Source organism: Neofelis nebulosa, chromosome 10 (genome assembly GCF_028018385.1).
Source record: "Neofelis nebulosa isolate mNeoNeb1 chromosome 10, mNeoNeb1.pri, whole genome shotgun sequence".
Lineage (NCBI taxonomy): Eukaryota > Metazoa > Chordata > Mammalia > Carnivora > Felidae > Neofelis > Neofelis nebulosa.
In genome coordinates, this window is record NC_080791.1 from 18,049,305 (window position 1) to 18,076,964 (window position 27,660).

General features: G+C 51.2%; 1 protein-coding gene across 3 annotated transcripts in view; it reads left to right on the top strand.

The window, feature by feature from the left end:
• Window positions 1-27,660, top strand: part of GRIK4 (glutamate ionotropic receptor kainate type subunit 4) — a 433,258-nt gene that overhangs the window by 317,757 nt on the left and 87,841 nt on the right. For all 3 annotated transcript variants that reach the window (XM_058687070.1, XM_058687072.1, XM_058687071.1), the window contains 2 exons: window positions 6,295-6,447; window positions 7,138-7,242. In XM_058687070.1, the coding sequence (XP_058543053.1) occupies window positions 6,295-6,447; window positions 7,138-7,242 (258 nt within the window). The remainder of the gene's footprint in view (window positions 1-6,294; window positions 6,448-7,137; window positions 7,243-27,660) is intronic.

Below are 27,660 nucleotides of genomic sequence, written 5' to 3' on the forward strand. Positions count from 1 at the left end.
CCTCCCACCCCCCAGAGAGGGAAGGGAAAGTGTTACAGAAACCCCTCACCTGGAAGAATGTGGAAAGAAAGGGTGAACAGCTTCAAACAGCAACAAATCCTTCTCAAGGATTCTCACTTAGCAACTGCCTTTTGAAAAGCGGTGCTTCTTCCTGTCTCTTTGGGGGCTGAAATTCCCAGCACAAACAGCCCAGCCCTTTCATTTGCCGGGGAGCTGGAAGGCGAGAAGTAATCATGTTCCAGGAAGGCACAGGCTGGTTCTGTCTCCCCTTCGAGCTTTCTAAAAAGGCTGCAGCCAGCAATTCCATGGGGACCTGCTCTCTGCTGCCTCCAGGGCCCTCTTCTTTCCCCCCTTCTCCTCTGCCCTCAGTCTCAGTTCCAATCTCTCTTCCTTCTCGTGTCTTCTCCCCGCAACTCTTCCCTTCCCCCCCTTGACATCCCCCATGACTCCTTTCCCTCCCTTTCTCTTCCGCCGCCTCCCCTACGCCCCATGTGCCTTCTGCACTCGTCGCATTTCCGAGCTGCTGGACTCAGGGGTTCAAGCTGGGTGTGGCCACCCGGGCCCGGGCGGCACCACCAGCTGGCTGACCGCAAGCCACACCCGTGCCCCCTGCCCAACACTGTGCAAGCTGCAGGCGGGAGAGCCGAGGATGGAGACACAGAACCGCCACTTCCCCACGCCGGCCCCATTAATCACGCTGCAAAGAACAAAAATCGCGGAAAATCATTAAAACTACAGATGGCTAGGTTAAGTAATTAGAATTTAGGCTCAAACAGATGTTTGTCATTAAGTGTTTATTTCAATGAATAAAACCCAGATTGTACGGACTACTCGATGAGATTTTAATGGTTCCTGTCCTGGTCTGATATTGAGGGGTAGAGAGTAAGCTGCAGAGGTTCAGAGACAAACGGGTATCCAAGAGAATGGGCATCGGGAGAACTAGGGCGAGAACATCGGGGGAGGTGAGGGTTACAGGTGTGTGCTTGGGAGATACTCTTAGTTTTTCCTTCAGGGGAAGGGGAAGAAACTCAAGCCACAACTCCCTGAGTCGGATTGATTCGTCTTAATATATACTAAGCCTTGCACTCCCCTAAACAATTTACAAACAGCTCAAAAGAAAATAACAATGAAGAACCAAATAAAAATATTAAAAAGCAAGAGAATCGAGAGTTCCTTGCCAAGCACCATTTTGGTGCCAAGAAAGAAGAGAGGATTTTAAACAAGGATTGAGCCGTTTGGCGGATTTAATATTTAGAAGACACAGGAACAGGGAAGAGCCGAGACAAGACAAGAGAGACACGCTCACAGATGGGGCACGGAAGCCACAGGAAGAGGCCGGGCGATGGAGGGAAGGGTGGTGAATGGGATGGAAGAGAGAAGGAGCGAAGACAGAGGGGACTGGGGCCTCAGAGTGGAGCGTTGGACAGAGTGCTGTTTTGGTACCAGAGCCACTTGTCCCCCCAACCGCAATCCCAAATGCTTGCCAGAGCTAAATTAGTAAATAATAGCAGAGGAAGGAAACAAGCAGAAAAGCAGCGAGCTGCTTGGGGATGGAGATCTGCGGCGCGATGGGACAGTTGACGAGGCAGACATTACGGGCTGTCGCGCCGGAGGTGAAATGGGCTGAGTGGAGGAGATTGGCATCTGGGGGCAGATGAGCAGGAGGAGTTCAGGATGGGCGGCCGGGGCTCAGAGCAGCCGCTGGAAGATCCAGGTGAGAGACCAGGGCGGGCTGCCAAGAGCCTGCGAGAGAGGGGCGGTCGGGTTCTGTACGGAGCGCCCTGAGGAGACGGGAGTCTGGAGGGATGGTGTTTGGGGCTTGGGAGGTCTTCAGCTCAGATCGGCCCAGGCTGAGCCGCGGAGAGGACCGTGAAGCCCCGAGCGCACCGGGGACTGTCACCGTGTCGCCTCTCTGAAGGAAGTATGCAGATGGAGAGGAGACAGGAGCCTTGAGGCTGACCCTTCCACCGGCCCCTGCCCCCAGCATCCCCCTGTGGGGTGTCATTACTAGAAGCCCTGGAAGAATCTTGAAGGCCCCAGAGATGTCAAGGAACACGGCAAACAGCCACACGCCAGTCTCCCGGCATCCGGATCATTTGCTAATAAGAGGACATCAGCCAAGAAAACCGCATCCCAGACGAGTGGGAACAACAGCAAGCATGTGGCAGGAAGGAGCGTGGGGCCTGGTGGGAGGGTGTGAGAAATGGCGTGGTGAGCTGCGTCTGCCGGTCTATGGGGACTGGGGTCTCTTGGGGACCAGCATGCCACCTCCTGAGAAGAAGGGCCTCTGGAGGGGTGCGGCCCAGGCCTCTCTGGGGGGCCTGGGGCAGCTGTGTCCTGGGAGGAAGGGTATCCCTGTGGCCTCGGTACTGGTTAAAGTACATCCAGCTTCCAGCAGGGAGAATCCTGTATTAAATCGCTTTATGCAGAGAAAGGAAATGTGTCACCTCAAGTCACAGCAGGTCGAGAGTCGAGACTCGGGACTGGTGTGTTTGGAAATCGGGTTTCCTTCCGTTCCCGTTGGTGTCAACTCCTACCTCAGGCTGGAGCTAGGCTGGCTGCTATCGGCCCAGGCATCATGTCCCAACACAGTAATGCCCAGTGGAAGAAGAAGGGCTGCCTCTGTCAGAGACAGGAAGCTCTTCTGAGGAGGGGCCCCTTGCTCTGGGCCTCAGTTCATGTCTCCTTGGACAGACTTGGGCCACTTTCCCCGTCCTGAATCACTTATTGGTAGGCGGATGGGATGACTCTTGGACCATTCAGCGTCACTGGAGGGCTAGGGCTGGGTCAGCCACCCCTGAAGCACATGGCTGCTTGGGGGATGGAGCGTCCCGGGACAAAATGGGGGTTCTTATAGGAAAAAGGGGAGAAGGGCGCTATCTAAGCAACTGATAGTAACCTCCCACTGCCCCTCTGTCCTGCTTATAAGTCCTGTCCCAACAGAATTTCCAGATGGCTCTTAATGGAGAGGCTAGCGTGAAAACAAACAACCCATCAGAACAGGAGGCGCAGTGGGTGATGGCTGAACCCAGGACAAGAGAGAGGCCTGCCCACTCTCCTTCCCCTGCTGACTCTCTGGCCCAAGAGTCTCTCCTTGTCTGCTGTTGAGAAGGTGACCACATCTAGAAGATTGCCCATGTAGTCCCGTGAGGCCGGGCACAAGAATAAATCTGACAGAGTGAGGATTCACCACCAGCTTCTCAAGAGGAGACCGGGGGGGGGGGGGGGGGGGTTGGTGGTGGTGGCAGGGAGCAGGGTGGAAAGACCATGCCGCAGACACAGGAGGAAAAACCAGACTGAGGAGAGGATCCCGGGCATCTGGTCCCGGTCCTGCCACTGCCTTGCTTGGTGACTTTGGGCAGGAGATGATTTCTTTGAGCCTTGGTTTTGTCATCAATAAAAGGAGAGAGTTGGACTATTTGATTTCTAGGATCCTTTCCAACCTAACAGGCTGAGATTTTGAGACTTTGCGGACGGAGAGATTAGCTGGGAGACAAAGGAGAAGGCGGGACAGAAATTAGCCTACCGTACCATTTAAATAGCCAAACAGAAGGGTCTAGGGGCCAATGTCAGTAGGGGTAGCCAACCCCCCCCCCCCCTCACCTCGGGTCCACGTTTGTCTAAGCTGGAAGGGGAGAGTCTGTGGCATTGATCATTTCCATATGTCCTCTTGGCAAGGAAATGTGAGAGGTGCATTAATAAAGGAGCCACATGTGCGCAGGGGAAAATGAATTATGTGCAAAGGACAAGGACAGTTGTAGGCCCGCTGCGAAGCCTCAAGTACCAGCAGGTGACCCTCGAATCAATGAAGAAGGAGCTGAGCTGCAGAGGGGAAGGGCAGCGGCTAGAGGAGAGAGAGCGGAAGGTGACCGGTGGGAGGGACTCGGGGGAGGTGGCTGGTCACCAGGACTGCAGAGGATTCTGTTGGTCCTGGCCACAGGGTGCTTTGGGACCAGGGGACAGAAAAGATGGCACTGAGAGGGAAGAAGGCCCAGTGCAGACACCGGGGACCCGGTGCTCCTGCCTGTGTGGATGTCCCAGAGGAGAATGGGAGATGTTGAGGTCTACAGTGCTGCCAGACGGTAGAAGCTGAATAAATGTGGGAAGAAAGAAAAGAAGGAGCGAGAGAAGGCGGGGGGGGGGGGGGTGGGCTAAGAAGGGGGAGGAATGAATACACGCGCGAGGCTGTTTTACAGTACAAGTGAGCTTGGATCAGGGTAGAGAAACTCTATTGGGCTGTTCTCCCCTGTAATTGCCTTTTAGAAAGATTATCCCGAGTCAGCCTCCCCAGCTGCCGTCACAGGCACGTGGCAGAAGTGCAAAGGGAATAAGTCCTTCTTCTTCCCAGCCTGTTTCCTGCCTCGCAGCTCCCCGTTCTCGCTACTCCCCATAGCCTTAGTTCAGCCAGCTCCTGCTTCCTCAGCTGACACCTGCCCGCACCTGGGGGTGCGCGGCCCCCCCCCCCCCCGCCTCAGGAACGGTGGCACCTGACCTTTGCAGTTTGCAGAGCACCTCGCGGATCTGTGAGGCAGGATGCTGCCAGCCGTTTGCAGAAACCGTCGTTCTCTCCGAGGTTCCACGGCGTGTTTGGGATCGCTCAGCACCTGCGCGAGGGCTGGGATCCAGACTCTGGGTTTAGTCTTCCCGCTTTCAAGCTCTTTCTTCTGCACCTCCAGCCTCAAGATGCTTACGCTCTGTCTTGAGGGCTTGAAAAAGATCCCAGCGGTCCCAAGGTGGCCTCCCTGCCCCCGCCCTCGGAGGGGTGTCTCTCCCAGGGCCTGGCCAGGTAGGAGGAGGCTGTAAGAAGTCACAGCAGGGGACCGTCCAGGGGGGCAGTATTGAATTGCCCATGGCAATGTCGCTCTTCAGTGGAGGGGCTTGCTTGGTAAATCGGATGGTGTGTGGGCCTCCGGACCCCAATCTCACTGCTCCCCCGGGGCCTCCCCTCAGGGCTCCTGTATGGTTTGACGCTATCATCATTTACTGCCCGTAGGTTTTTCTTGTCGGGGACACTGTGTGCCCAGCGTGGTGTCATTGCCTCCTGAGAGGGCCCACCCCTCAAGGACGGGCATCTTCTGTTTTTCTGCACCTCCCCAAAGCTGCGGACATCCAAGTGACCTCATCGAGTAGTGCTCTGGCTGAGTCTTGTGGGCAGATTTCACTCCCAAGCTTCATCTGGTTCAAGAAACATGTCTTGGGGGGTCCTGCCACATACCAGGTCCTGGTGCTAGATGCTGTGAGGGATACAGAGTTATGACCTCGGTTGGTCCTGCCCGAAGAGCTTGCAATTTAATAGGGAGATGGTAATATGAACAGACTGCACTAGCTTCTTCCTCCGGCTCTCATTCTCTCTGCAGCGCGACCCCTGTCTGCATTTCTGGTTTATTGCTTCTTCCCCTCCCAGCTCCCCCCCCCCCCCAAGTGCACACCACACTCTCCACCTCTCCATTTTCTGGAGTGCCTTTCTCCCTTTCCCAGCCGCTCCCCCTCCCAGATCCAATGACAGTCCTACCAAAATCCTTCAGCGCTCAGTTCCAACGCCGTGTCCTCCGAGAAACATTTTCTTCATCACCCCACGGGATCCTCCTCTATGGACCCCACAGACCTTTGTGCGCCCCCTCACTCAGTTTCACGTTACTCTTATTTGGGTCCCGCCTCCCCACACGCCTCCTCCATCCTGCTGTAATCTGTCACAAGAATAGGGTCCTGCTCATCTTCGGGCTTTGAACTCAACCCTGTGCTTCAACAGTACCCGTTACACGGAGTGGCACAAAGTAGACTGAGGGTAGGATGGTGTCTCCAGGAAGAAAGGACATCGTGGGGTCTTCTAGGGGTCAAGGACCTTCCGCTGAGTGTTGTGGCACGGGCATATCCGAACGTAGTGTCCCGGGTCCTTCCCTGTCCTGAGGTAGGCAGCTCCATCCCCTTCTTGGGGATTCTGAGAGCAATGGAAGTTGCTACACCCCTGGAGCGGAGAGAGAAAGGGATAGCCTTGAAGTCGTTTGGGGTCCAAAGGGATAGCTTGATGATCTAATCCCAGAGAAGCCTTTGCCACCCCTGTCTGCCTTGGGTAAGCACCTGGACTCGTAGGTGAGGAGCAGAGCGGGTCCAGACACAGGAGGTGAGCCAAGGGCGACCAAGAAGTGCCCTTATTTCTTCTGTTTCTCTTTTCCCTTGTCTTCCTCTCCTCTTTTCTTCCTCCTTTCCCTTCCCTCCCCCTCCCCCTTTACACCGATCCCTTCCTCTCTCTCTGCCCCCCCCCCCCCCCCGGGCCCGCTGTCTGCCCTCTCCCAGCTCTCCTCGGCCCTGCTGTTTGACGCCGTCTATGCTGTGGTGACTGCGGTGCAGGAGCTGAACCGGAGCCAGGAGATCGGCGTGAAGCCCCTGTCCTGTGGCTCGGCCCAGATCTGGCAGCACGGCACGAGCCTCATGAACTACCTGCGCATGGTGAGGGGCGGCCGGGGCCCTGCGGGGCGTGGCGGGGGGGGGGGATCCCTGGTTCGAGGCCCTGCTCCTCCGGGCCTCCGCCGTACATCACAGTCCCAGAGACAACAGCCATCTGCGGTGACCCCGTTCGGTGCACCGCGGATCACATTTGTCCTCTGATCCCGGAAGTCCCACCCAGGGGGCCGGGCTTGGTGCTGTGCTGCCCACGTGTCCTCTAGCGGGATGGAAATGGGTCTCTAGCCCACGAAGAAGACCTCTCCCGGCAGAGAAGCCTGGTGCACCGTAGCTTGCGTTTTGCATTGAGAGTCAGGTCTCCCTGACTTCTTGCAGGCCTGAAGGTGGGTGTCCTCCAAAGAGGACAGATTCTACTAGCAGCCATCAGCCTGGAGGAGGGACACGGGAGGATGTGAGTTCAGGCTCCCGTCTCGGCATTGTGTTGGTTTATACGGCAGCTGCGAGGTCCCTGGGTGTGGGGCGTCCTTCTCCTCCTCCAGCCCCAGCCAAGTCTGAATTGGTTCCAGAGACATCGCATTTGTAGTCACCAGCTCCTGTGGCTGAGAGACAGGCAGGAGAATGGACCTTGATGGCCTCATTTCTCTTGGGCATCCTGAACAGCACACGGGTGGAATGCTTGGAGCCAAGTGGCACACGGGGCCTGTTTGGTGCTGTAACTCACTCTCTCTTGGACAGGTAGAATTGGAAGGTCTCACCGGCCACATCGAATTCAACAGCAAAGGCCAGAGGTCCAACTATGCCTTGAAAATCTTACAGTTCACCAGGAACGGTTTCCGGCAGGTAAGTCCTGGTCTGCCGCCACGGTGGCACATCCTTCCTCGTTGTTCCTTTCCGTGTCCCCAGCCTTCCCGTTTCTCCCGTCATCAGGATGGCCCCTGCTCTCCCTTGTCCCCAGGAGCTACAGGCCGCATCCTGGGCACAGATGCTGGCATGCACAGGCCTCCCCGCTTCCTGCCACCGCATCCGCTGGCGTGAGTCAGGGACTGCTGTTCTAGCAGATTAGCTAGAGGGAGCAGTCAGTCATGCTCTGTAGGGGACGCTGGTGGCGGGGGGGGGGGGGGGGGGGGGGGGGGCGGGGTGAGAGGGAATCACATAAGGAAGGAATTCCCAGGCCTGGCCCGCTATTTTGGGTTCCTCTACTCCCTGAATTTCGCCCTAACCCTGAAGTAGTGTCAGGTTCCAGAGCTTGCAGGGAAGGAACCGACTGGATCCCTTTAGCATCGGAGTGGATGGCCGGTCCTCTTCCGCCAGCTCTTTCCTGACTGACCCACGCCCGGCTGATGCTGGTCACAGCCCTCCTCTCCCATCTGCTACCTGTCTTCTCCCGTCTGTCCAGGACGTCTCCGGCCTCCGAGGCCCCTTCCAACTCCCCACTCCTTTCCGCATTCTCTTCCATCAACTCCTCCCTTTCTCCCGTCCTCTCGCACCAGAGGAAACAGGGATTCTGACAGCCATCCCAGGTGCCTCTGAAGGTCTCCCAGCCTCTCCATCGCCCGGATAATCAACCTTCTATTCTTAGGCTAGCCCTTCTCCAGCCTTAGAAAAGCCAGAGAAATAGGAAATGATGCACTGATTAGAGCGGGAGACAGACGTACTGGAGAACATCTGGCTGTCAGCGTAGCTGAACGGGGCCTCTGAAGGGTCTCACCTTTCCGGGAGATCATTAAGATTCTTCTTCCAATTCTTCCTCCTCCTCCTCCTCTCCCTCCTCCTCTTCCCTTCTTTTTCTCTTTCTCTCCTTCTCCATGGTCACCATCATCACATAGCAGCTTTCATTTCTTAAGTTCTTGCCACAGGCCATACACCATGCTAGGCGTGTCATAGGTATTTTCTCATTTAACCTTACAAACTAAGTACTTTCAGTTTCTTTGTATTTTAATTCTTTGTTACCTGCGCATAGAGACGATCTTATTTCTTCCTTTCCAATCTGGATGCCATGCATTCCCTTTTCTTGCCTTATTCAGTGGCTAGAACTTCAACGTTAATACTGTTAAGTTGTTTCCGACCTTAGGGGGAATGCATTCGGCCTTTCACCATGAAACTTAAAAACACGCTGCTAGTTGTAGGTGATGTGTAGATGTTCTTTATCAAGTTGGGGGTGTTCCCTTTCCTAACTTCTCGAGAATTTTTACCATGAACGGGTGTTGAATTTTGTCAAGTGCTTTGGGTCAACAGATACAATCATATTTTTTTCTTCTTTAGCTGGATTGTATGGTGGATTATATTAATTGATTTTCAAATGTTTAACCAACCTCACACACCCGGAATAAATCCCACTTGGACATAGTGTATAATTTTTAGACATTGCTGGATTTGGTTTGCTAATATTTTGTTGGGGATTTAGCATCTAACTTCTGAGTGATACTGGCCTGCCGTGAGCGTAGGGGGTTTTTTGCTTTGTTTTTACCCGCTTTGTGTGGTGTAGGTAACAGGGTAATACTGGCTTCACAAAATGAATAGGGAAGTTTTCCTTTCTCTTCTGTTTTCTGGAAAAAGTTGTATATAAATGCTGTTAATTCTTCTCTAAATGTCTGGTAAAAGACTCCAGGGAAGCCATCTGGGCCTGGGGATTTCTTTTGCGGGGACTCGTAAATTACAAATTCAATTTCTTTAATGGTTATAGGACTATTCAGGTTATTTGTCTCATCCTCATTAGGGTTTGTTCGTCTTAGTTGGTAGTTTGTGATAGGTACTTTTATTAATCCCCATTTTATAAGTGAAGAAACCCAGGCTCAAGGAGATGGACTGACCTGGTCTTGAATGGTTAGTAATGCCAGTTGGTTTGGAACCCAGAGATCTCTGACTCTGACGCTGAAGTTCTTAGCCATTATGACAGACAAATCATGCATCAAAATCACCTGGGTAATTTGTTAAAAATACAGATTTTTAGACTCCACCCTATAAAGGTCTGATTGGGTAAGCCTTGATTAGGACCCAGGAACTGATATGGTCATTGAGCACCCAAGGTGGCCCCAATGAAACCCTAGGCTACGCTGTGGAGTCCCTGCCACATCTCGGTCCCACCATCCTGTCCCCATGTCTGAGAGGCTGCAGTTCAGCCCTTCTCATGACATTGAGTGCAGTGCCTTCCAGAACGACAGCGATTATGCTAGGCCACAAGGCAAGGTCACCCTTCTTGGAAAACAAGATAAAAGGAGAGTCCAGGTTTAGGTAGATAGCCAGAAACTCTGGGATAGAATATTACCAAATGGTCATCGCATTTAGCTAACCAATAAATGAGGATGTGCTATGTGTCAGGCACTGTGCTGGGCACAGAGGGAACCAGGCTGCAGAAGGCACAGTCCCTGCACTGAGAAAGAGCTCACAGTCTGGTGACACAGGGCCAAAATAAGTGCAATTTGGGGTTATTAAGCTCAGATCTTGCCCTCGAGCTCATAATTCCCTGAACAAATGAAGCCTCCAGCGTGGAGGGAAATTGCTAGGTTGACTCTTCCGTGAGCCCCCACTGTGCTCAGGGATGTGAAGTGAAGAACGCTCATTCATTTTTTTCAATAAATACCTGTTGAGTGCCTACTATGTTCCAGACTTTTTTCTAAGCACAGGTTTTAAAAAATGGGCAAAGTGTCTGCTTTTGTGGGGCCTATATCGTAGTATGGGACAAACACTAGGCAAGCAAATACATGTATAATATAGCGTCAGTAGTGATAAGTGCTATAGAAAAAAAATTAAATAGGGTAAGGAAATGAAGTGCGTGCAGATAATCATGGTGGGGAAGCAGTAGTTAGAAGAACATAACGTTCATACCAAGCCCCAGACTTACTCCACAGAAAGCCCAATTCTAGGCTCTGAAATATTCCCCATTAGACCTCAGGCCTGCTTTCTGCCCCCCGGAAAGAGCCCCCTTCCATCACCCAAGCAACACCTGCGGTGGCAGTTGGCTGGTGACCCCGATCCCACCCTCTGCTTGAATGACAGCTGATTAGGCTCAAAGGACCTCTTCTTAACTCTGCTTCTCTAGCAGCTGCCACTCAGCCTGGCTTTTCCCAGCTGCCAGGCTGCAGGACTGCCTGGGTCATTAAGAAACAGCATCACCAGCCCCCGGCCCCCAGGTCCTAGCCCAGCTCAGCCCAGCCCAGCAAAGGGTTCTGCTCTGGGACATCCCAAACAGCAGCTACTGGTCCTTCTTCGGCGGCACATGCTGTCGGTGTAGATAGATCTACATCTAGATAGACCTCCAACCTAGATGTGCACGGGAGTGACCAATGGTGCTTGCTATAATTGTGCATTCCCAAGCCCCACAGCTATAAATTCTGAGTCGGAAGAACTGAGTGCCTTTCAGGAATCTGCATATTCTTGATAGCGCCCAGATAGATGATTACAGTGCAGGTGGGCCACGGGCTGTGTTTTGACAAATAGTGTTCTCTGTGCATAGAATTTCCTCTCGACCTCCCCACGTCCCATCCCCATCTTTCTGAGCCAGTGTGACCGTCAGAGAAGATGGTATTTTTGACCTTCGGCTCCCCTAAGTTTTTAAGTTTTTATATAAATTCCAGTTGTTTAACGTAAAGTGTTATATTCGTTTCAGGGGTACAATATAGTGACTCAACCCTTCCGTACATCACCCGGCGCTCATCACAAGTGCCCTCCTTAATCCCCATCACCTATTTAACCCTCTTCCTCTGGTAACCATCAGTTTGCTCCCTGTAGTTGAGTGTCTGTTTCTTGATTTGTCTTTCTCTCTCTTTTTCCCTTTGCTCCCGTTTATTTTGTTTCTTAAATTCCACACATGAGTGAAATCATTTGGTATCAACAGTACGATTGTTGGAGCACAGGGTAATTCTCTTTTTAACTTTTTTGAGGAACCTCCACACTGTCTTCCCGAGTGGCTGCACCAGTTTGCGTTCCCACCAGCAGTGCAAGAGGGCTCCTTTTTCTCCAGGGACACGACTCTTGACTGGATTTATTAAGTGGCTTGTGATAATCCTCTTTCATTACCCATTTTTCTTCAACAGATCTAGTGACTGTCCTGCTGCTTTCCTGTCTAGCTCAGGTTCTGTGAATATCAGTGAACACTGTATCATGGGCATGGAGGCAGCTTTGCAGTTCTGGTCCCCAGGTCCCATCTCAATCACCAGCTGAATCTTTGCCTCTTGATAGGTGTCCTTCCCCTGATTATTATAGGATGAAGAAGTGGTTTGGGGAGTGATGATTAATTGGGTTTCTTTTCCAGGGTGGGAGGAATGTCAGTATCTCTGCTCTAACATTCTTCCAATGCCATCCAAGGTGGTGCTGACAGAGGAAGGGAGAGTGACCAGGAACAAGGGAATTAACATCTCTTGAGGACCTGTCGTGTACCAGACATCACGCAGACACTTTGCACAGATCACTTCTGACCTGGCGAACAGCCCTTGAAGGCAGATAAACTCCCACTTCACAAATGAGGAAACCGAGGCTCAGGAAAGACCAGGAACTTGACCAAAGCCCACTATTAGCAAGCATTTCGGGCAGAGCTGAAATTCACGCTCAGGCCTGTCCAGCTCCAAAGCCCATGTTCCTGGCTTTCCCTCACTTCCCCGGAATCAATCCCTAAGCCCCCAAATCAAAACACTGTACCCAGGCCTGTGGCTTGTCTGCCACCTGCTCCCAGTGACCTGCTGGGCTGGGCTTTCTTCAGTAATGGTGTCTTCTCATCGGGCTTTGGTTTCGTTCTTTCTCTTCCTGTCTGGGCGAGTGACTATTAAGAGCTGGTTTTGATTATTTAGAAAGCACCACACAGGGACCCAGTGGGTTGTAATTGGTAAAATGTCTGAACCAAATGCCATATTCCCTGCTGGTGGCTGATTAAGGGATTATTACCATTTTAAAAATAGTCTTCCAGAATCCAGGGTTATTTTTTTTTACCATTTAAAAAAAATTACTATTTTGATTCTGTTTAGAGAGTGTTTTCCATCTTGGAATTCTGTTGGGAGGGGGGGAAATGTTCCCCAGAGTATCCTCTAAGTGACATTTCTGAACCTGGACCAGCTCCATATTGCTTATTTATGGCCATAGAGGTCAAGGCAATTGCTTCTAGGTTCCCTAAGCCCATCCTCCAGTGCTGCCGACGTGAGATCTCCCTTCTCCATCCCACAGTCTCCCTTCTCATTTCCCAGAAGATGCCCTGGATGGCATTGGAATAGTATAATCTCCCTACTTCATTCGGGATGAATCAGATTTGAAAGAGACAAGGGAAAAATAGAAGTACAGCATTAGCGGGCCCTTGATTTCCTTCATTTCACTTAGTCTAACGATCAGAGATTCTGAGCAGCCCCCAAGTGACTATGGGAGGGCTGTAATAAGATGAGCACACCTTTCATCTAAGGATCGGAAGTGACTTAACAGGCTCTAATTAAGCCTTTGGGAGAGGGAGGGCTAAGACATGGGGGCCGGACCTCCCTAGCCAAAGATGCAGATCTCACTTTTCCTGTTAGACTGTATTATCACCAGAGGAGTACCTCCATTTTCTTCCTCTGTGGGATGTGGATGATTTGGCCCCTCGACGTTTGTCCTCGTTAAACCCAAGGATGATTGACACTAGATTTGCTTGGCACTGTCTTCTGCTTGCCTACGGTTGGGTAGCAAGCTGGCTCTACTGACGTATGACAGTATTAGCTCACGGTATTATTGGGTGTCTCCTTCATGGCACCCCATACTGGGTGGTATACAGAGATGTTTAAGATTTGTCATCTTGTATCAGCCGTACCTGAAGGCCGCTCTCTGTCTTGCAGGTGAAGAAACTGAGACAGAGAGAGATAAAGTAATGTGTCCACATCCGCACAGCTAGTACGTTCCAGGCTTAACTGAGTGCAGGTCTAGCTATCTTCAACGTCCACATCTTTCTTTTTTTTTTTTTTTTAATTTTTTTTTTCAACGTTTTTTATTTATTTTTGGGACAGAGAGAGACAGAGCATGAACGGGGGAGGGGCAGAGAGAGAGGGAGACACAGAATCGGAAACAGGCTCCAGGCTCCGAGCCATCGGCCCAGAGCCAGACGCGGGGCTCGAACTCACGGACCGCGAGATCGTGACCTGGCTGAAGTCGGACGCTTAACCGACTGCGCCACCCAGGCGCCCCAATGTCCACATCTTTCTACTTTGCAGCTTGGCCCCAGAATGTGTTGGGGGAGACCTCCAAGGCGTCTAGTCTAACGTCCCATCCCAATGCAAGAATGTTTTCCGTGGGGACCCCGAGAGAAGCAGCCACCTAGCTTCTCCTTGAGTCTGTCCTGGGCTGGGGGACTCACTACCTCCCCAAGGACACATTCCCAAGTCTTCCAGGTACTAGATCAAAGTCTGCCTCTTCATTCTGCCCTCAGAAGCAGCCGGAATGGCTCGCTTTCTCTTTCACCCTCTTTCTTTCTTTTTCTTTCTTTCTTTCTTTCTTTCTTTCTTTCTTTCTTTCTTTCTTTCTTTCTTTCTTTCTTTTTTCTTTTTACCAACTCTTCATATATTTGAAGATAGTTCGATTTCTCTTCATTCATTCTCTTCTTCCTAAGATTTAGCATTAGCACTGTTTGAGCACCTCCTCTGTGTCAAGGGCTGGGAATGCAAGATAAAGGAGTCATGGTTTCTTCAAGGCCTCATGGTCTTTGGGGAAAGGCAGAAATTGTGGTCAACAGTTACTGTAGTGGCCTCTCTGCTTTCTTTCCTTCGGCAAACAGTGGCCCATAACCGTTCCCAATGCAACGTGGCTTCCAAATCTGGTGCCACTGACGCTTCTGGGTTTGTTTGGGTCTCTCTTAAAACACGAGGCCCCAATTGAGGACCACACTCCAGATGGGGCCAAATGGCACAGAGCTGAGAGCACCACCCTCACAAACACTAACTTTCCATTCCCTGCATTAGCTTCCTTTCCGGAATTAGCCTTCAAATTTTTGATTCACTTTGAAATCGGGACCTTGGGGTCAATTCATTGTTCCACGTGCCCCCCTGCCCCCAAAATACCCGGGGTTATTTTCACATGAACTTTTCATAGAAACCATCCCTGAGCCACCCTTTCCTTGGACCACTTATCTACTTAAGTCTGTTCCTATGGAGATGGAGAGATTTGCAGATCTGGCCAAGAGTGGGCGAGTAAAAAGCCTTGGGAACTGATGGCCATGTTTCGTTTTCCAAAGCTGATATAAACTCAGCTTTTTGAGGGGCTGGTTCTCTGGAATGACTTGCGTGTAGTTCTAACGAGGCAGGAGGATGGGCCAGATGGCTTTTGTGAGTCACCCTTGCAAACCAAGAACTCAGGGGTCCCGTGTCCTCCAGAAGCTTCAGGCTATCCAGCCCCAGCTTCCTGAGTCCCTACAGGTCCCACCGCTTGCTAGGAGGACAGGCTGCCTCTCTTGACTTTCCTCTCCTGCTGCCTTCCCTGCAGGCCCACATACAGGCACGCCTGCCCCTTTGGCGGGGACGTCTGGGATGGTCCAGTGTTTGTGGCTTGTTTTGATGGCACCCCTGAGTCGTGTAAAGGCAGCCAGCCACATTTCTTATCATGGCCGGGGACGCGGGAAATATCTTCCGCTGCTTCGATGGCAGTTTTAACAGACGTGCTGGTGGCGTCCCCCCCACCCCGTCCCCACCTCCGGACCCGCTCCCCACTTCAGAAGCAAACAAACCAGGAACACCAGAAACCCCTAAAAATACTGTCAGATGAGAGCCTACGCTACCATTGTCTGCCGGTGGCCCTGGGAGAAGAGTGAGGGCCGGGGTTGGGGGGGTGGGGGTGTCTCCGGTCCATGCGGGAGGCGCTGCCCCACATCTGTGCCCTTTCCCCCCGGCCCCTGCCTCACGAGCCTCGGTGACAGCCCAGGTCCCATCTGCGCTAACGAGAACAGCCATCACGGCTCAGACAGGTCGCCAGGGGGAGACGCTGCTCGGAGAGTGTCATGCCTGCTACCGTCTAATACATTTTCAGTCTGGGGAAGGAGTTTACCATAAATATGCAGATCCTTTGAAGCTGCCTGTGCGGAACCTGGCTCAGAGCGCTGGAGCGGGGGTTTGATTGCTGGAAATCAGCGGCCTCGTGTGCCAGCTCCCCGGCTGGGGGACAGACCTGAAAAGAGGGGGCCGGCTGGGGAGGCCACTCGGCGGGCCGTTCCCCGCGAGCCAGCGACGTTGCCTTTGATGAGGAAATTCTGAGGCGGCCTGTCTCGGGGAGAGAGGGGGGCCTGCTTTGAAGGTTACTCAGAAGTCACTTACGGCTTCCTTTTAGTTAAGGAGTCAGGAGAAGGGAATTGGCGTGAGGTTTGAAATAGCCGACGTCTCCTAGAACATCATAAATTCTTAGAGCTGGCGGAGACCCGAAAGGCCATCTGGTCCAGCTTTCCCGCCGGAGAATGTGGATGGGCCTGTGTGTCGCCCGGGGCTTCAGACCCCTCAGTGGCCCCGTTGGCTCTCAGAGAGAAATGGCCGCTCCCCAGCGAGGCGGTCACACTCTGGGCCCTGCTCACCTTGAGACCCCCCTGGTGCCACGCTGCCCAGATGCTCTGCCTCTCCTGTGGTGTTCTCGGTCACCCACCAGGGCTGGGCACCCCTTCGGGGCAGACCCGGCCCTCCCCTGCCGAGAGTGGGGCTCAGCACAGGCCTGGAGAAAGGGATGAGCCAGCGACCGGGGGTCTGGTGTGTGCCAGGGTCCGGGGACTGTGTGGGGAACATTCGGGATGTGCCGTTCGGCTCTGAGGAGCCCTCCCATCCCGTAGGGACGCCAGAGCCCTGGGGACCTAGGATGCTGTCACGAGAGCTCTCTAAAGCTACTGTTCCCCAGTCTGTTCAGAGTTCATATGACAAGCCTCCCCGCTGACAGCTGGAATTCGAAGCCGTGACATGAAAAGGCCTGCAAATCACCATCCATGTGTCCTTTCTCATTTCATTCGATGCCCCCAGAGCAGCACCTCTCTAGTTAATTAAAGGGCTCTTCAGTACCTCCTCCTGTGAGGGCATCTGGCTTTCCCGGCCACCCCCAGATGACAGCCAAGGGGCAGATGAGCTGGCTTTGGAAGGCCGTGACCTGAAGGGCCCTCTCTTCCCCCTGTCTCCCTGGCCCACATACATCTGGTTCTTTCTCCCAGAGCCCTGGCACTTCCTGCTTATCAGCTTTGATGGGAAATTCACTGACTGCAGAAGCTTATTCACACATCAGCCGGCAAACAAATTAGAGCTACTTAAATTTTCAAATGGGGGGCCGCGTTTGGGTAGACAAGCGGGGCTTCAAAGTGCCGCAGTTTAAATATATTTCTTGTACTGTGCCCCATCACGCGTCCCGCCTGAGCCCAGCCTGGGGAAGTTTGCCAGTACAGAGTGACTCTTTTCTGCGCCTCTTCAGCCAGCTCATGCCTGGGAGAGCTGGAAGAGGCTGACTGCTAATTTGGTCTCATGAAGCAGCCCGCGTCATCCGCTCTGATGCGAGATGGGCACGCCACAGACCAGAGGTGTGGGGAGTGAAGGCGGGGGGGTGGGGAAGGAAAACCCAGGGAGGTGACGGGGAGCCGTGTGCAGGGGCCCCGGCTCTCACGGTCCCCAGAGTTCTGTTCCTCAGCGGCTCCCCCGGTAAAATAGGGTTGATGGTCGTAATAATATCTGCTTTGCGGGCTTTATAGAATTACTGTGAGAACAAAATGAGATGCTGTTTATAGATGTGTTTGGGGGATTCTCCTTTACGGTGCAAAATTGAGTCCTGTCATCTCTCATGAAGATGTCTGTGTAGATAGTTCTCTGTATCTTGGAACGCGGCATTCCCAGACCCTTGCTTGTCGGCTGGTTCATGGCAGAGAGAAGGACAAAGCAGGGCTGAGCCATGTGCCCTCATCACTCCCGCTGCCAAGTCCGGAGCTTGCAAGCATGCTGCGAAGGCCAGCCCGTGCTTGAGGGAAATAAGTTCTGCCGTCCAGCCCTCCCTCCTTCAGGGTAGGCTCCTCACTGCCTTCCTCTCCCCTTCTCTTCTTCTCCATCCCTGACCTCTGTCCTTCCTCTGCTCCTTAATGTGACAGCGTCCCATGTACCACCACTTTGCAGTGGCTCTGGGAGGGGCGAAGACAAGAGCCGGAAGTCAAGGCTCCATTCCTTGGGGGAAATCTGGACCATCTAGGGCCTCTCTAACACCACACCCCCACGCTAGAAACTCCCCATCTGCCCGGAGTACAGTGAGGCCCAGCCGCCGCCCTGTGGGCCCACATCCCTCCCGGGGCAGCGATGGGCCATTCTCAGCCCTTCCCTGAGAGCTGAGCATTTTACCAGGTCTTGAAGGACAGGGAACAACCAGCCTCCTTCAAGCGCAGGCACTTCATTAGAACCATTAGCTCAATTGGCATCTGCCGCTCAGAGCCCAGAGTCGTGTGTTATTAGTACAACTGCTTTCCCAAGACACTTCTCCACCTGGTGAGTTGGACAAATGAAGCCAGGCTCTCTCCTTGCCCTGACTGTGGCATGTTCATTGGCAGTAATTTCCTTGGAAGATGAAAAATCTCAAGCGTTCCTGAGCTCCCTGATAAATTCTCTCCTTGGCAGCTAATTTGCAATACCTTCCACCTTCTGGGAGGTGAGAGGGGGATGTGCGGCTGGCCCTTCATATTTACAGGCTCTGCCGTGCACCCACCCCGTGCCAGTCTGAGCCAGACCGGTTTGGTCATCCCCCCGGACGTTCGGAAGAGAGTCGGTGAGATGTTGGACCACACGAGGGAAAAGGAGGGCCTGATAAAGAAAATTATTCAACTCCCAAAGCACTTCTGTCCAACAAAGAGAAACAAAACCACAAAAATGAAAGGCAGTCTGGGCACTGTCACTGCCCTGAGCAGGGAAATTTAACTGCTGAAGTCCTGAGCTGGTCAGAGAGCCTAGTAAGTCCCCGAGCGCATCTTTGGAGGGTGGCGTTTTTAGTCCGAGCTGCTGTGCACTGAGCTCCACTTCTGTCCTGGATGGTATTTATCTGTCGCTAGAGTCCCCGAAAATGGCCGCTGTGGGTTTGTTCTGTTGGGCAGAAGTGGTGAGGGCCGGGGCAAACGCCACTTCGCATCCCAAAGGTTCGGGATTCGGGATGGAGGTCTGGGCACATCTTGGCAAAAGCCCAACGTTTGAGCACACACAGAGTGCATCCGATCCTCATTATTGGTGGATTCCATTTCTGCAAACTTGTCCACTCCCTAAAATTTACCTTATCCCAGAGTCTGGGCTCATGGTGCTTCCTCAGACGGGCAAAGAACAGTGAGGGGGCGCCCGGGTGGCTCAGTCGGTCAAGAGTCCCACTTTCGCTCAGGTCATGATCTCGCGGTCCGTGAGTTCGAGCCCTGCATCGGGCTCCGTGCTGACAGCTCAGAGCCTGGAGCCTGCTTCCGATTCTGTGACTCCCTCTCTCTGCCCCTCCCCTGCTCACTCTGTCTCTCGAAAATAAACAAACATTTAAAAAAAAAAAAAATAAGACGTGCAAAGAACAGTGAAAAATGTGAGTCAGCCGACAGGCACGTTCCCAGCTGAGGTCGAACAGGCAGTGTCTGCCTTCTTGTTTCAGCCCTGGTATGGTAAACACGTGGCCTTTCTTGTGGCCTACTTAGTGTCATGTCTTTCACACCGGTGTGTTTTTTCCTGGTCACTTTGCTGTTGCAAATGACCCCCCAGCTTAGTGCAGACATGCTGTCTAGTGGAGCTAAGCTCAAGAAAGATGTGATGTGCCTTACAGACAAAATACAGGTTTTCAGAAAGCATCATTCAGGCGTGAGTTATAGTCTGTTGTTTAATATTAATGAACTGACAATATATATTCAATAAGGTGGTGGTAAGCAGAAACACGCATAAAGCGAGGTTATGTGTGGTCTGGTTGATGAAAATGTTGTAAACAGCGGCTCCTGGGAACCTAATCCCGCATCTCCCTAGGAGCAGTGAATCGTATTCCCTAGTTCAGTGTTTGTGGCAACTTTAGTGAATGTCATTCAGTGCAAATGATGAGAATCGACTGTGATCAGATACAGCCAGGAGAGAAGACCAGGAATGTGTGAACTTGTCCTACGGTGGCCTTTTCTCTCTGTATTCACCACCCCAGACCCCTCCTCTCTTGTTATCTTATCATGCCAGAGGGCCTCATCTGCTCCTTGATGCCCTGGCCTTTCTTCTGGTTCCCTTGATATAGGAAGTAGAATCTAGGTCTTACAATCCTGGGGCCAAAAAGGAATCATAAAGGTCCTCTAGACCAATACTCTCATCAGATGTTTGGATTCTTGCAAATGTGTTTTCCTGAAATAGAGTGTGTGCTTGAATGCCCCCAGTGTCGCGGAACTCACTGCCTATAGGAAGTAGAAAGCTCTTGTTAGAAAGATTTTCTATCTATGGGGCAAAATTACTTCTTTCTGCAGCCTCTTCCTTTTGTCCTTATTTCTGTTTCCTGGGTCCACACATGTATCCTTCCCATGTCTGCCTTTCCTTTTTCCTTATATAATATGATTTTAATATCTTTACCTGCCTGCTCAGTTTCCTTGGAAAACACTCACTAGTGTGTTCCACTTAAAGAAGGTGCTCCACTTAAGCTCCACTTAAAGAGGGTGCCTGGAACAACAGTATGCAGTTTTTCAGGTGTGGTCTGAGTAGAAGACTACTTTCTTCCCTCGCATCAAACCAGTCATCCCTTCGTAAATGGTATCCACAAGGGAGAAATGCTAACGCTTCCAATTTATTTTCATGTTAACCAAACACAGGGTCTTAGCCCCAAGACCAAGCTCTAGTGGAGAAATGCCAGGCATCCGCCACGGGGCTCAGAGAGAGCTACTTCATGGCAGGAAGGAAAGGGCCCTTCCTTACACCCTTTTCTTGATGGCCACCTTCATGGTGCTTCTTCTACATGCCTGGGTAGCCGAGCTTCCAGTCACCTGCCCAAGGCCTCTGTGTTGTCCCTCTCGGAGCTCTCTCTCCCTGGCTTTGCCCCCAAGGCACTGAGAAACACTATACCACATCATAAAATATACCCAGCATTTTTAGGAATTCAGGTTAGAACTGGATAGGACTAGACGATATCTTTCTTTTATAGGCTAAAAAAGAAGTGACTTTCCCAAAGGAATTTCATAATGCAATTAATCAGATCTTTATTGAGCACCCGTTATACATTACGGGCCAAGCACTGTCCTGGGAGCTAGAACTACGAAGAATTTATTAATGCAATCACCAACTACTTACTAAGCCCTGATTCCATGCTAGGCATTAGGGATATGATAGGGAATGAGACAGGGCCTCATCATTCATGGAGTGTATTGTCTAGTAGGGGAGATGGGCTTGAAACAGATAATACCTAAAATAATTGTGTGATTACAAGTGTGATGCATGCTGCAAAGGAGAGGTTCGGGGCACTCTGCGTGAGTCTTTATGATGGGGACTTGACTGAGTTGGGGGTGGGGGGCATCCCCAAGTGAAGGGGAGCGTGACGAGCCCAAACAAGGGCCTCCCAGAGCGGGTAGTCTGGTGCGGGCCTCTGAGACCAGAGCCGGTTGATGGCACAGCCAGGTTGGGAGGCTGGAATTCTGAAGCTTCCCTTCCTCGAGTTTTATTTAAATATCCTCTTCTAGGTTGGAATCAAAGAGAGGGAAAAGCAAAGGCTGACTTCAGGGATGCAGACTCTCAGGAACCTTACGGCAAATACCAGTGGATAAAGAATAGCAATTCAGATGTCCCCTAACTGTTTAACTACACATCCACAGCCCAGGAGAATTAATATGTTGGGGACAGTGTAGTCCTGTGGACCTGCCCGGGTCTGACTCTGTCCTAACTGTGGAACTTTAGGCGAGAAACCTAATCTTCCCGAGCCTGAGCCTCAGTTTTCTAGTCTGTAAAACGGGATGATAGAAGCATCCACCCTAGTCATGTGGTGGGGAAGATTAAGTTAATGAATATAAAGCATTTAGTCCAGTATCTGGCATGCGGTAAATAAATGTTCAAAAGCAATAGCTTGTATGATTTTCCTATAGTTAGTCTTTATAAGTGACTAGGACTAGGAGTTTATTGAGGCCAAAAAAGTATTTATTGAGCATCAGCTTTGTTCCAGGGACTCTGCTAGGGGCTGATGATAGTGAACAGGCAAGGTATCCGATACTTTTTCCTACTTTGAGAGCACGAACCGCATGTAGGTTGCGATCCAAGATGCACGTTAACAGCACGGCTGCGCATAATCGAAACAAAAGCTTATGAAACGATGGTTGCCCCTGTCACGCGCGTTGTGCTCTGATATAGTCCGGATATATATTTCACTTTTAAGGTTCAGGTCTTGACCCCACCAAATTGATTTCATAGCCCACTAATGGGGGGCAGCCACAATTGAACAAAACACTGCTTTAGACCAACTGGGTCGTGGCTTCATAGAAATTACCCATGAAATTCCTTTGATATACCACTGTCTTCCCAGTTTCCTCCGGGCTTGTTTCTGATCTCTTATCTTTGGCATTTGCCATTGTGGTCCTTTGATCCTGAATTTTCACAGCATTCTGCATGGAAACACATATTTTGTATTGAAAGAATATTTTGGCTAAGGGAATGGGGTCTTTGGCCGACCTCAGCAACACCCTTTGTTCCCCAAATCACCCCTCAGGCAATCAACTGGGTCCTTAGTTCTGACCCAGTCTCCCACCTCCCACTGAAACTAAACTTTTATGGTTGGAGATATTGGATTTAAACTCAGTAAACATTTAATTCCTTCATGCCCGGGGTGTTTACTGTAGCGGCTTACATTACAAGCCTTTTAACTGGCCTTCAATCAAACGAGGTACAGACCTCTACTATGGAGACTCTGAATCTGTAAGCCCGTCTCAATTCATTCCTGGGGTCTCTAGCTATAGTGTCTCACACCTGACTGTCATTTTTCCAGCCTATATGTCACACAGTTCTGTGCGCTCAACGAGATGCCAATATATATTATTACATGCATCCTTCCTAATGAGCATTTCGATTTTGAACCCTGAACCTGAGGTTTAAAAAAAAAAAAAAATGAGTCCGTGGTTATGGTTTATCCAATTTTGGATGGTCCCAGAGAACAAGGATCTGGAATGAAAAGAGCTTCCATGTGGATAGGACTTTAAGCTTTTGTCACACATGTGATCGTCTCAGATCATCCCAGTAAGTAGAGAAGGGAAGGAAGATTCCCTTTATCTTATCGGTAGCAAAATGGACTTCCCAAGCCACATGGCAAGGGCAGGATGAAACTTGAAGTCAAATCTCCTGACTTCTGGTCAGCTGCATTGCCACCAGACTGTACTACTGTTATCTCACATTCGTGGCCCATCAAAAGCCATCATAACACTATCTCAGTTGATTATCAAGTCATGCTGTGCCATATGGACAAGTAGGTTCATTTGTTTCCATTTTATGGATGAAAAAGATTTAGGGAGGTTAAGTGACTTGCCCAAGACCACACAGCTTAGGCATGGCAGACTAGGAAAGAAAATGTGGATCTTCTGGGACATCCCTCCCCCACCCCCCCACCCGAACCCTGCATTCCCTTGTGTCAAGTCCCTAAGCAAGCACCCTGCACCTTGACCAGGATCACTTTTGTGGGGTCTTCAGGGCTGTATTCACCAACAAACTAGTTTATAGTGATCAGAGAGGTATGTGGGAAGACCCAGGTCTTAAGGTCAAGATGGCCTACACCTGCCCCAACTTGACCAGACAGTAGAGTAGTAAATAGAACATGGGCTCAAATCCCAGTTTAACCTCCTGTTAACTGGAACCCACAGCAAGTTGCCTGACATCTCTGAGTCTCGGTTTCTTTTCTTTCACGAATTTGCTCATTCACCCAATAATAACTTGTATGAAGTGCCTGTGTTAAGCATTATTATTGTCGTCTGAAGTGTCTACATCTCTCAGGTGGGAAGAATAACAGGGCTGTTATGCAGAATTTGGGAAATTTATGGAAGCCAACCAGTGGCTGAGTGCCCAGCACGCAAGGGTGATCGATAAGTATTTGCAAACTCTGACTGTGGAGCAAAAGGACTCACCTGGCCTTGGAGTTACGTCAGCTTCTGTAGAAGCTGGATCCCGACAGCGCTAAGTGCAAAGAACAATCATCTAAATGTCCATAAAGTATTAAATGTTGCAGAGTGCACACGCACAGACACAAGCAGGGATGTGAGGAAATCCCTCGGGGCTTTCACAGCGAATCCCTATTTTACCTACTTGGGACAGAGCAAATGGGCAAAATGACAGCCCGGAGTGATTCTAGGCGGGAGGGAGAGGGCTGTGAGGGAGAGGCAGGTGTGGCTGCTCCGGGCAGGACCACCCTCCTCGGGTGACAGCAGAGGGCTCTCCCTTGATGACAGAGCAAAAGAAGACAAGCAGTGAGCAATGGTCTCGTTGCTAAGTGCGCAATTACAGCCTAGTCAAATGTTCTGAAAGGAAAGAGAATATGGTTTGGGGACAAGTTTGACTTTGGGAGAAAAAGGAAAGGCTTCCTGGGGGGTCGGGGTGGGGGGGAAGTGACTCTCAAACTGAGGCCTGAAGGATTAACTGTTAGGAACTAGGTCTGGGTTTGGAAAACGTCTGCAAAGGTCCAGATAGCAAATATTTAGACTTTGTGGGCGCCTGGGTGGCTCAGTCGGTTGACTGTCCAACTCTTGATTTCAGCCCACAGTTCAGGGGCTCAAGCCCTGCGCCAGGGCTTTGAGCTGACAGCGTGGGGCCTGCTTGGGATTCTCTCTCTCTGCCCCTTCCCTACTCACGCTGTCTCTCAAAATTAATAAATAAACATTTTTTTTTTTAATTTTTTTTTTTCAACGTTTTTTATTTATTTTTGGGACAGAGAGAGACAGAGCATGAACGGGGGAGGGGCAGAGAGAGAGGGAGACACAGAATCGGAAACAGGCTCCAGGCTCCGAGCCATCAGCCCAGAGCCTGACGCGGGGCTCGAACTCACGGACCGCGAGATCGTGACCTGGCTGAAGTCGGACGCTTAACCGACTGCGCCACCCAGGCGCCCCTAATAAATAAACATTTAAAAAACATATATTTAGACTTTGCAACTTTACCCTTGTAGATGAAAGCAATCATGGATACTACATAAGTGAATGGGGGTAGTTAGCTGTGTTCTAATAAAACTTTACTTCCTAAAACAGGCAATGGACCAGATCTAGCCTGTAGGCTGATTTGCCAACCCCCGAAGAGCTGAGAGAAGGCTAGGGCTCAGGGGTGGTATGCAGCAAAGAAAGTTCTAGAGGGGTCTGCGTGCACACAGACCCTGGCAACAGGAGCTTGTTGCACTTGAACACGTAGGTGTGGCTGGAACGTAGAGAAAGCTGGAGCGAATCGTGTGAGGTGAGCGTGGAGAGTGGGCAGAGGCCCGCTTTGCAGGGCCTGCTGGGCCGTGTGAAGGATCTCTGTCCTTAAAAAGCAAAAGGGGGACAATTGAAAGGTTTTAAGCAGGGGCTAATGCGATCATATTTGAGATTTTGTAGGGATGACCGCCCAGGGCTATGTGGAGAGCAGAACAGAGGCCCAGAGTGTAACCTCGTCCAGGGGAAATTCCATGGGGACCAGGACTAGAGTGGAGGCCAGGGAAGGGGGAGAGTCCGGGAAGTTTGCCCACTTGCTCAGGGCCACCAGGCCCTGTGGTTACAGTGCTAGATGCTAATGCGGGACTCCAGACTCCACGTGACACGCTACCAGCTCTTTCGGGAAGCAGCAGGGGACCCCTGTGGTCATGGCCCTGGATAGGCATTTCCCGAGGCATATTGCTGAAGGACTGAACAGCTTGCTTACACTGCCCCAGGGTCACACACCAATTAAATGCCGGTCCCAGACACTCATTCAGTTGTACAGCCAGTGGCCTTCCCAAAGGACTGTGGGTATTCTGTATCGATGCCACGGATTCCATTCACCAGAGCCCCGGCGCCCCGGCCAGCCTTATCTGTGTTCTCCTTACCACGGTTCCTTCCAGCCCGGTCCCTTGGTTGCTCGCCCTGGGGTCAAAGGCAGCTGTCCCGACAGCACTACCAAGTGACAATTCTTAAGGAGAGCAGACGCTGTGAAAAGTGGACAAATTAACTTCTCAAAGCACAGAAATGAAGTGGCCGTCTACATTTCAGCAATCCATAGCAACGTTATCTCACAGCACAGTGTAATAGTAACTGGCTTTGTAACAATGACACCGTACCAAGGTCAAGACGCTCACTCTGTTTAAGAGGACAGTGGAAAGTAGAATTCTCTTTCACAGAATTTTCGGGTAAATAATTGAAATCTCCAAACTGTTAGTGCTTAAGGAGCAAGACGCTAATTAATGTATATGGACCCAAATTAGCATAAGTCGTGTGTCCTTTAGGAATGTTGGGTAAATGATACTTTCTGTGCCCGTGCAAACACATCCCGTATCATTTATTTTCAGAAATGCTCATATGCGACTGAGCACTCCAATCATGAGATATTTCTTGTAGGAGCAGCAGAATGGGTTGTGAGACAAAGTACACATTCATTTTCAAAATTATGATCTCCGTTAAGCAGCACATTGGCCTTGTTTTGAATCCTGTTTTTTTTCTACTCACCAGCTCTGTGACTTGGGTTGGTTATGATCTTACATGGACTTTCCTTTCCTTCCTTCCCTTTTTTTTTTTAATTTATTTATTTTGAGAGAGAGAGAGAATGAATGGGGGACAGGCAGAGAGAGAAAGGGACAGATAATCCAAAGCGGGCTGTGTGCTGACAGCATAGAGCCCAATGTGGGGCTCAAACTCACAAACCGTGAGATCGTGACCGAGCCAAAATCGGACACTTAACCAACGGAGCCACCCAGGCGCCCCTACTTTCCTTCCTAATAAAGTGAAGTGGCAATGAGAGTTGTAAGCATCTACTTCGAGCATCCAACACAGAGCCTGTGAGGGCAGGTGGGCCTCAGTGTGGTGATGGAGCCAGCTTGCCCCAGCTAGCGAGGGCTGCTAACCACATCTCTTCCCGACTCTGTTCCGTGACATCACGGTAGCCTGCACTCAACCTTAGCCAGGAGTGTTTACTCCCCAGCGTTACAAATCGGAGCCTTTTTTTCCTGCAGAGCTGGATTTTAAACATTTCGTGGCCCACCACCGAATCGCTGTTAACCTCTACACCTTCGCCTTTCCCTGTCATCATGTTTGTCGTCTGAGCTGCTCTTCCTGTGATGCTCTCCTTCATCCTGCATTGCAATCCCCTGGAGGGCTTGCTACGATGCACATGGCTGGACCCTTCTCCTAAGTCAGAATTTCTGACTTAGTCTGTAGTGGGGCCGAGGAATTTGTACTTCTGTCCCTGGTACTGCTGATCCCGGAACCAGACTTTGAGACGCTGGTCTCATCGGTCTAATAAACTCAAGTCTACGGTGCAAAGCCCTCTGTGGGGCACAGAAGAGATCCACCTTCCGCCTCAGACCGCGGCGTTAAAAATTAATGAACGCTTGCATAGTACTTGCCCATACACTGTCTCATTTAATCTCCCTAAGTACTCTATGAAGTAATAATCACTATTTTAACCCCCACTTGGTAGACGGAGGAAGCAGGCTCAGAGGGACTGAGTAACTTACCCAAGGCCACACAGCTCATAAGCAGAGAAACCAAGTTCAACTCAGGTCCTCCCACTCCGGGGCCACTGCATTCGTGATGCACACAGCGATGCACAAGTGATGCACAGTGATGCACAAGGGCGAGCGGAGGCTGAAATCCGGCCTGCCCAGCTGTGCACCTGCAGGGCGGGGCCACATCAGCCCAGGAGGAGGGGGCCTTTTCCTTACCTGCATTAAGGCTCCTGCCTATACAGGCTAACGGTGTTGCCCGAGTCCACGGACACGGAGGAAAGGCAGAACAAGTGGCAGAGACAGAAAGTGCAGAGGGAGGCCTGTGGAAAGACATTATTTGAACATAATCAGGCCTACACATGTGGGCATGTGGAAGAGGCTTACAAAACAGCTGTTCCTGCAGGAGGTTTTGAGGGCAGGCGTCAGCACGGTGGAGCGAGGGAATCTGGCTAGAGGCAGAGTCACAGATTGTCAGCGATGAGAGCCGGATCTCCTGCCCACCGCTGGCATGTGTGTGGCATGGAAGGTGCCCGGTGGGTGGGGCAATTAGCCTGTATCCCAGGGCGCCTGGCTCTGTCTCTCGCTTTCCCTCCCACCGCCTTTCTGCAATTAGATTGCTCTGAGGAATCACTGCCAAGCCGCTTTGTTGCATCTGATGAGTTTATTAATTTCTTGGGGGCTAATGGGAGGGTGGGTGGGAGATGCATTTCCTGACTAGCG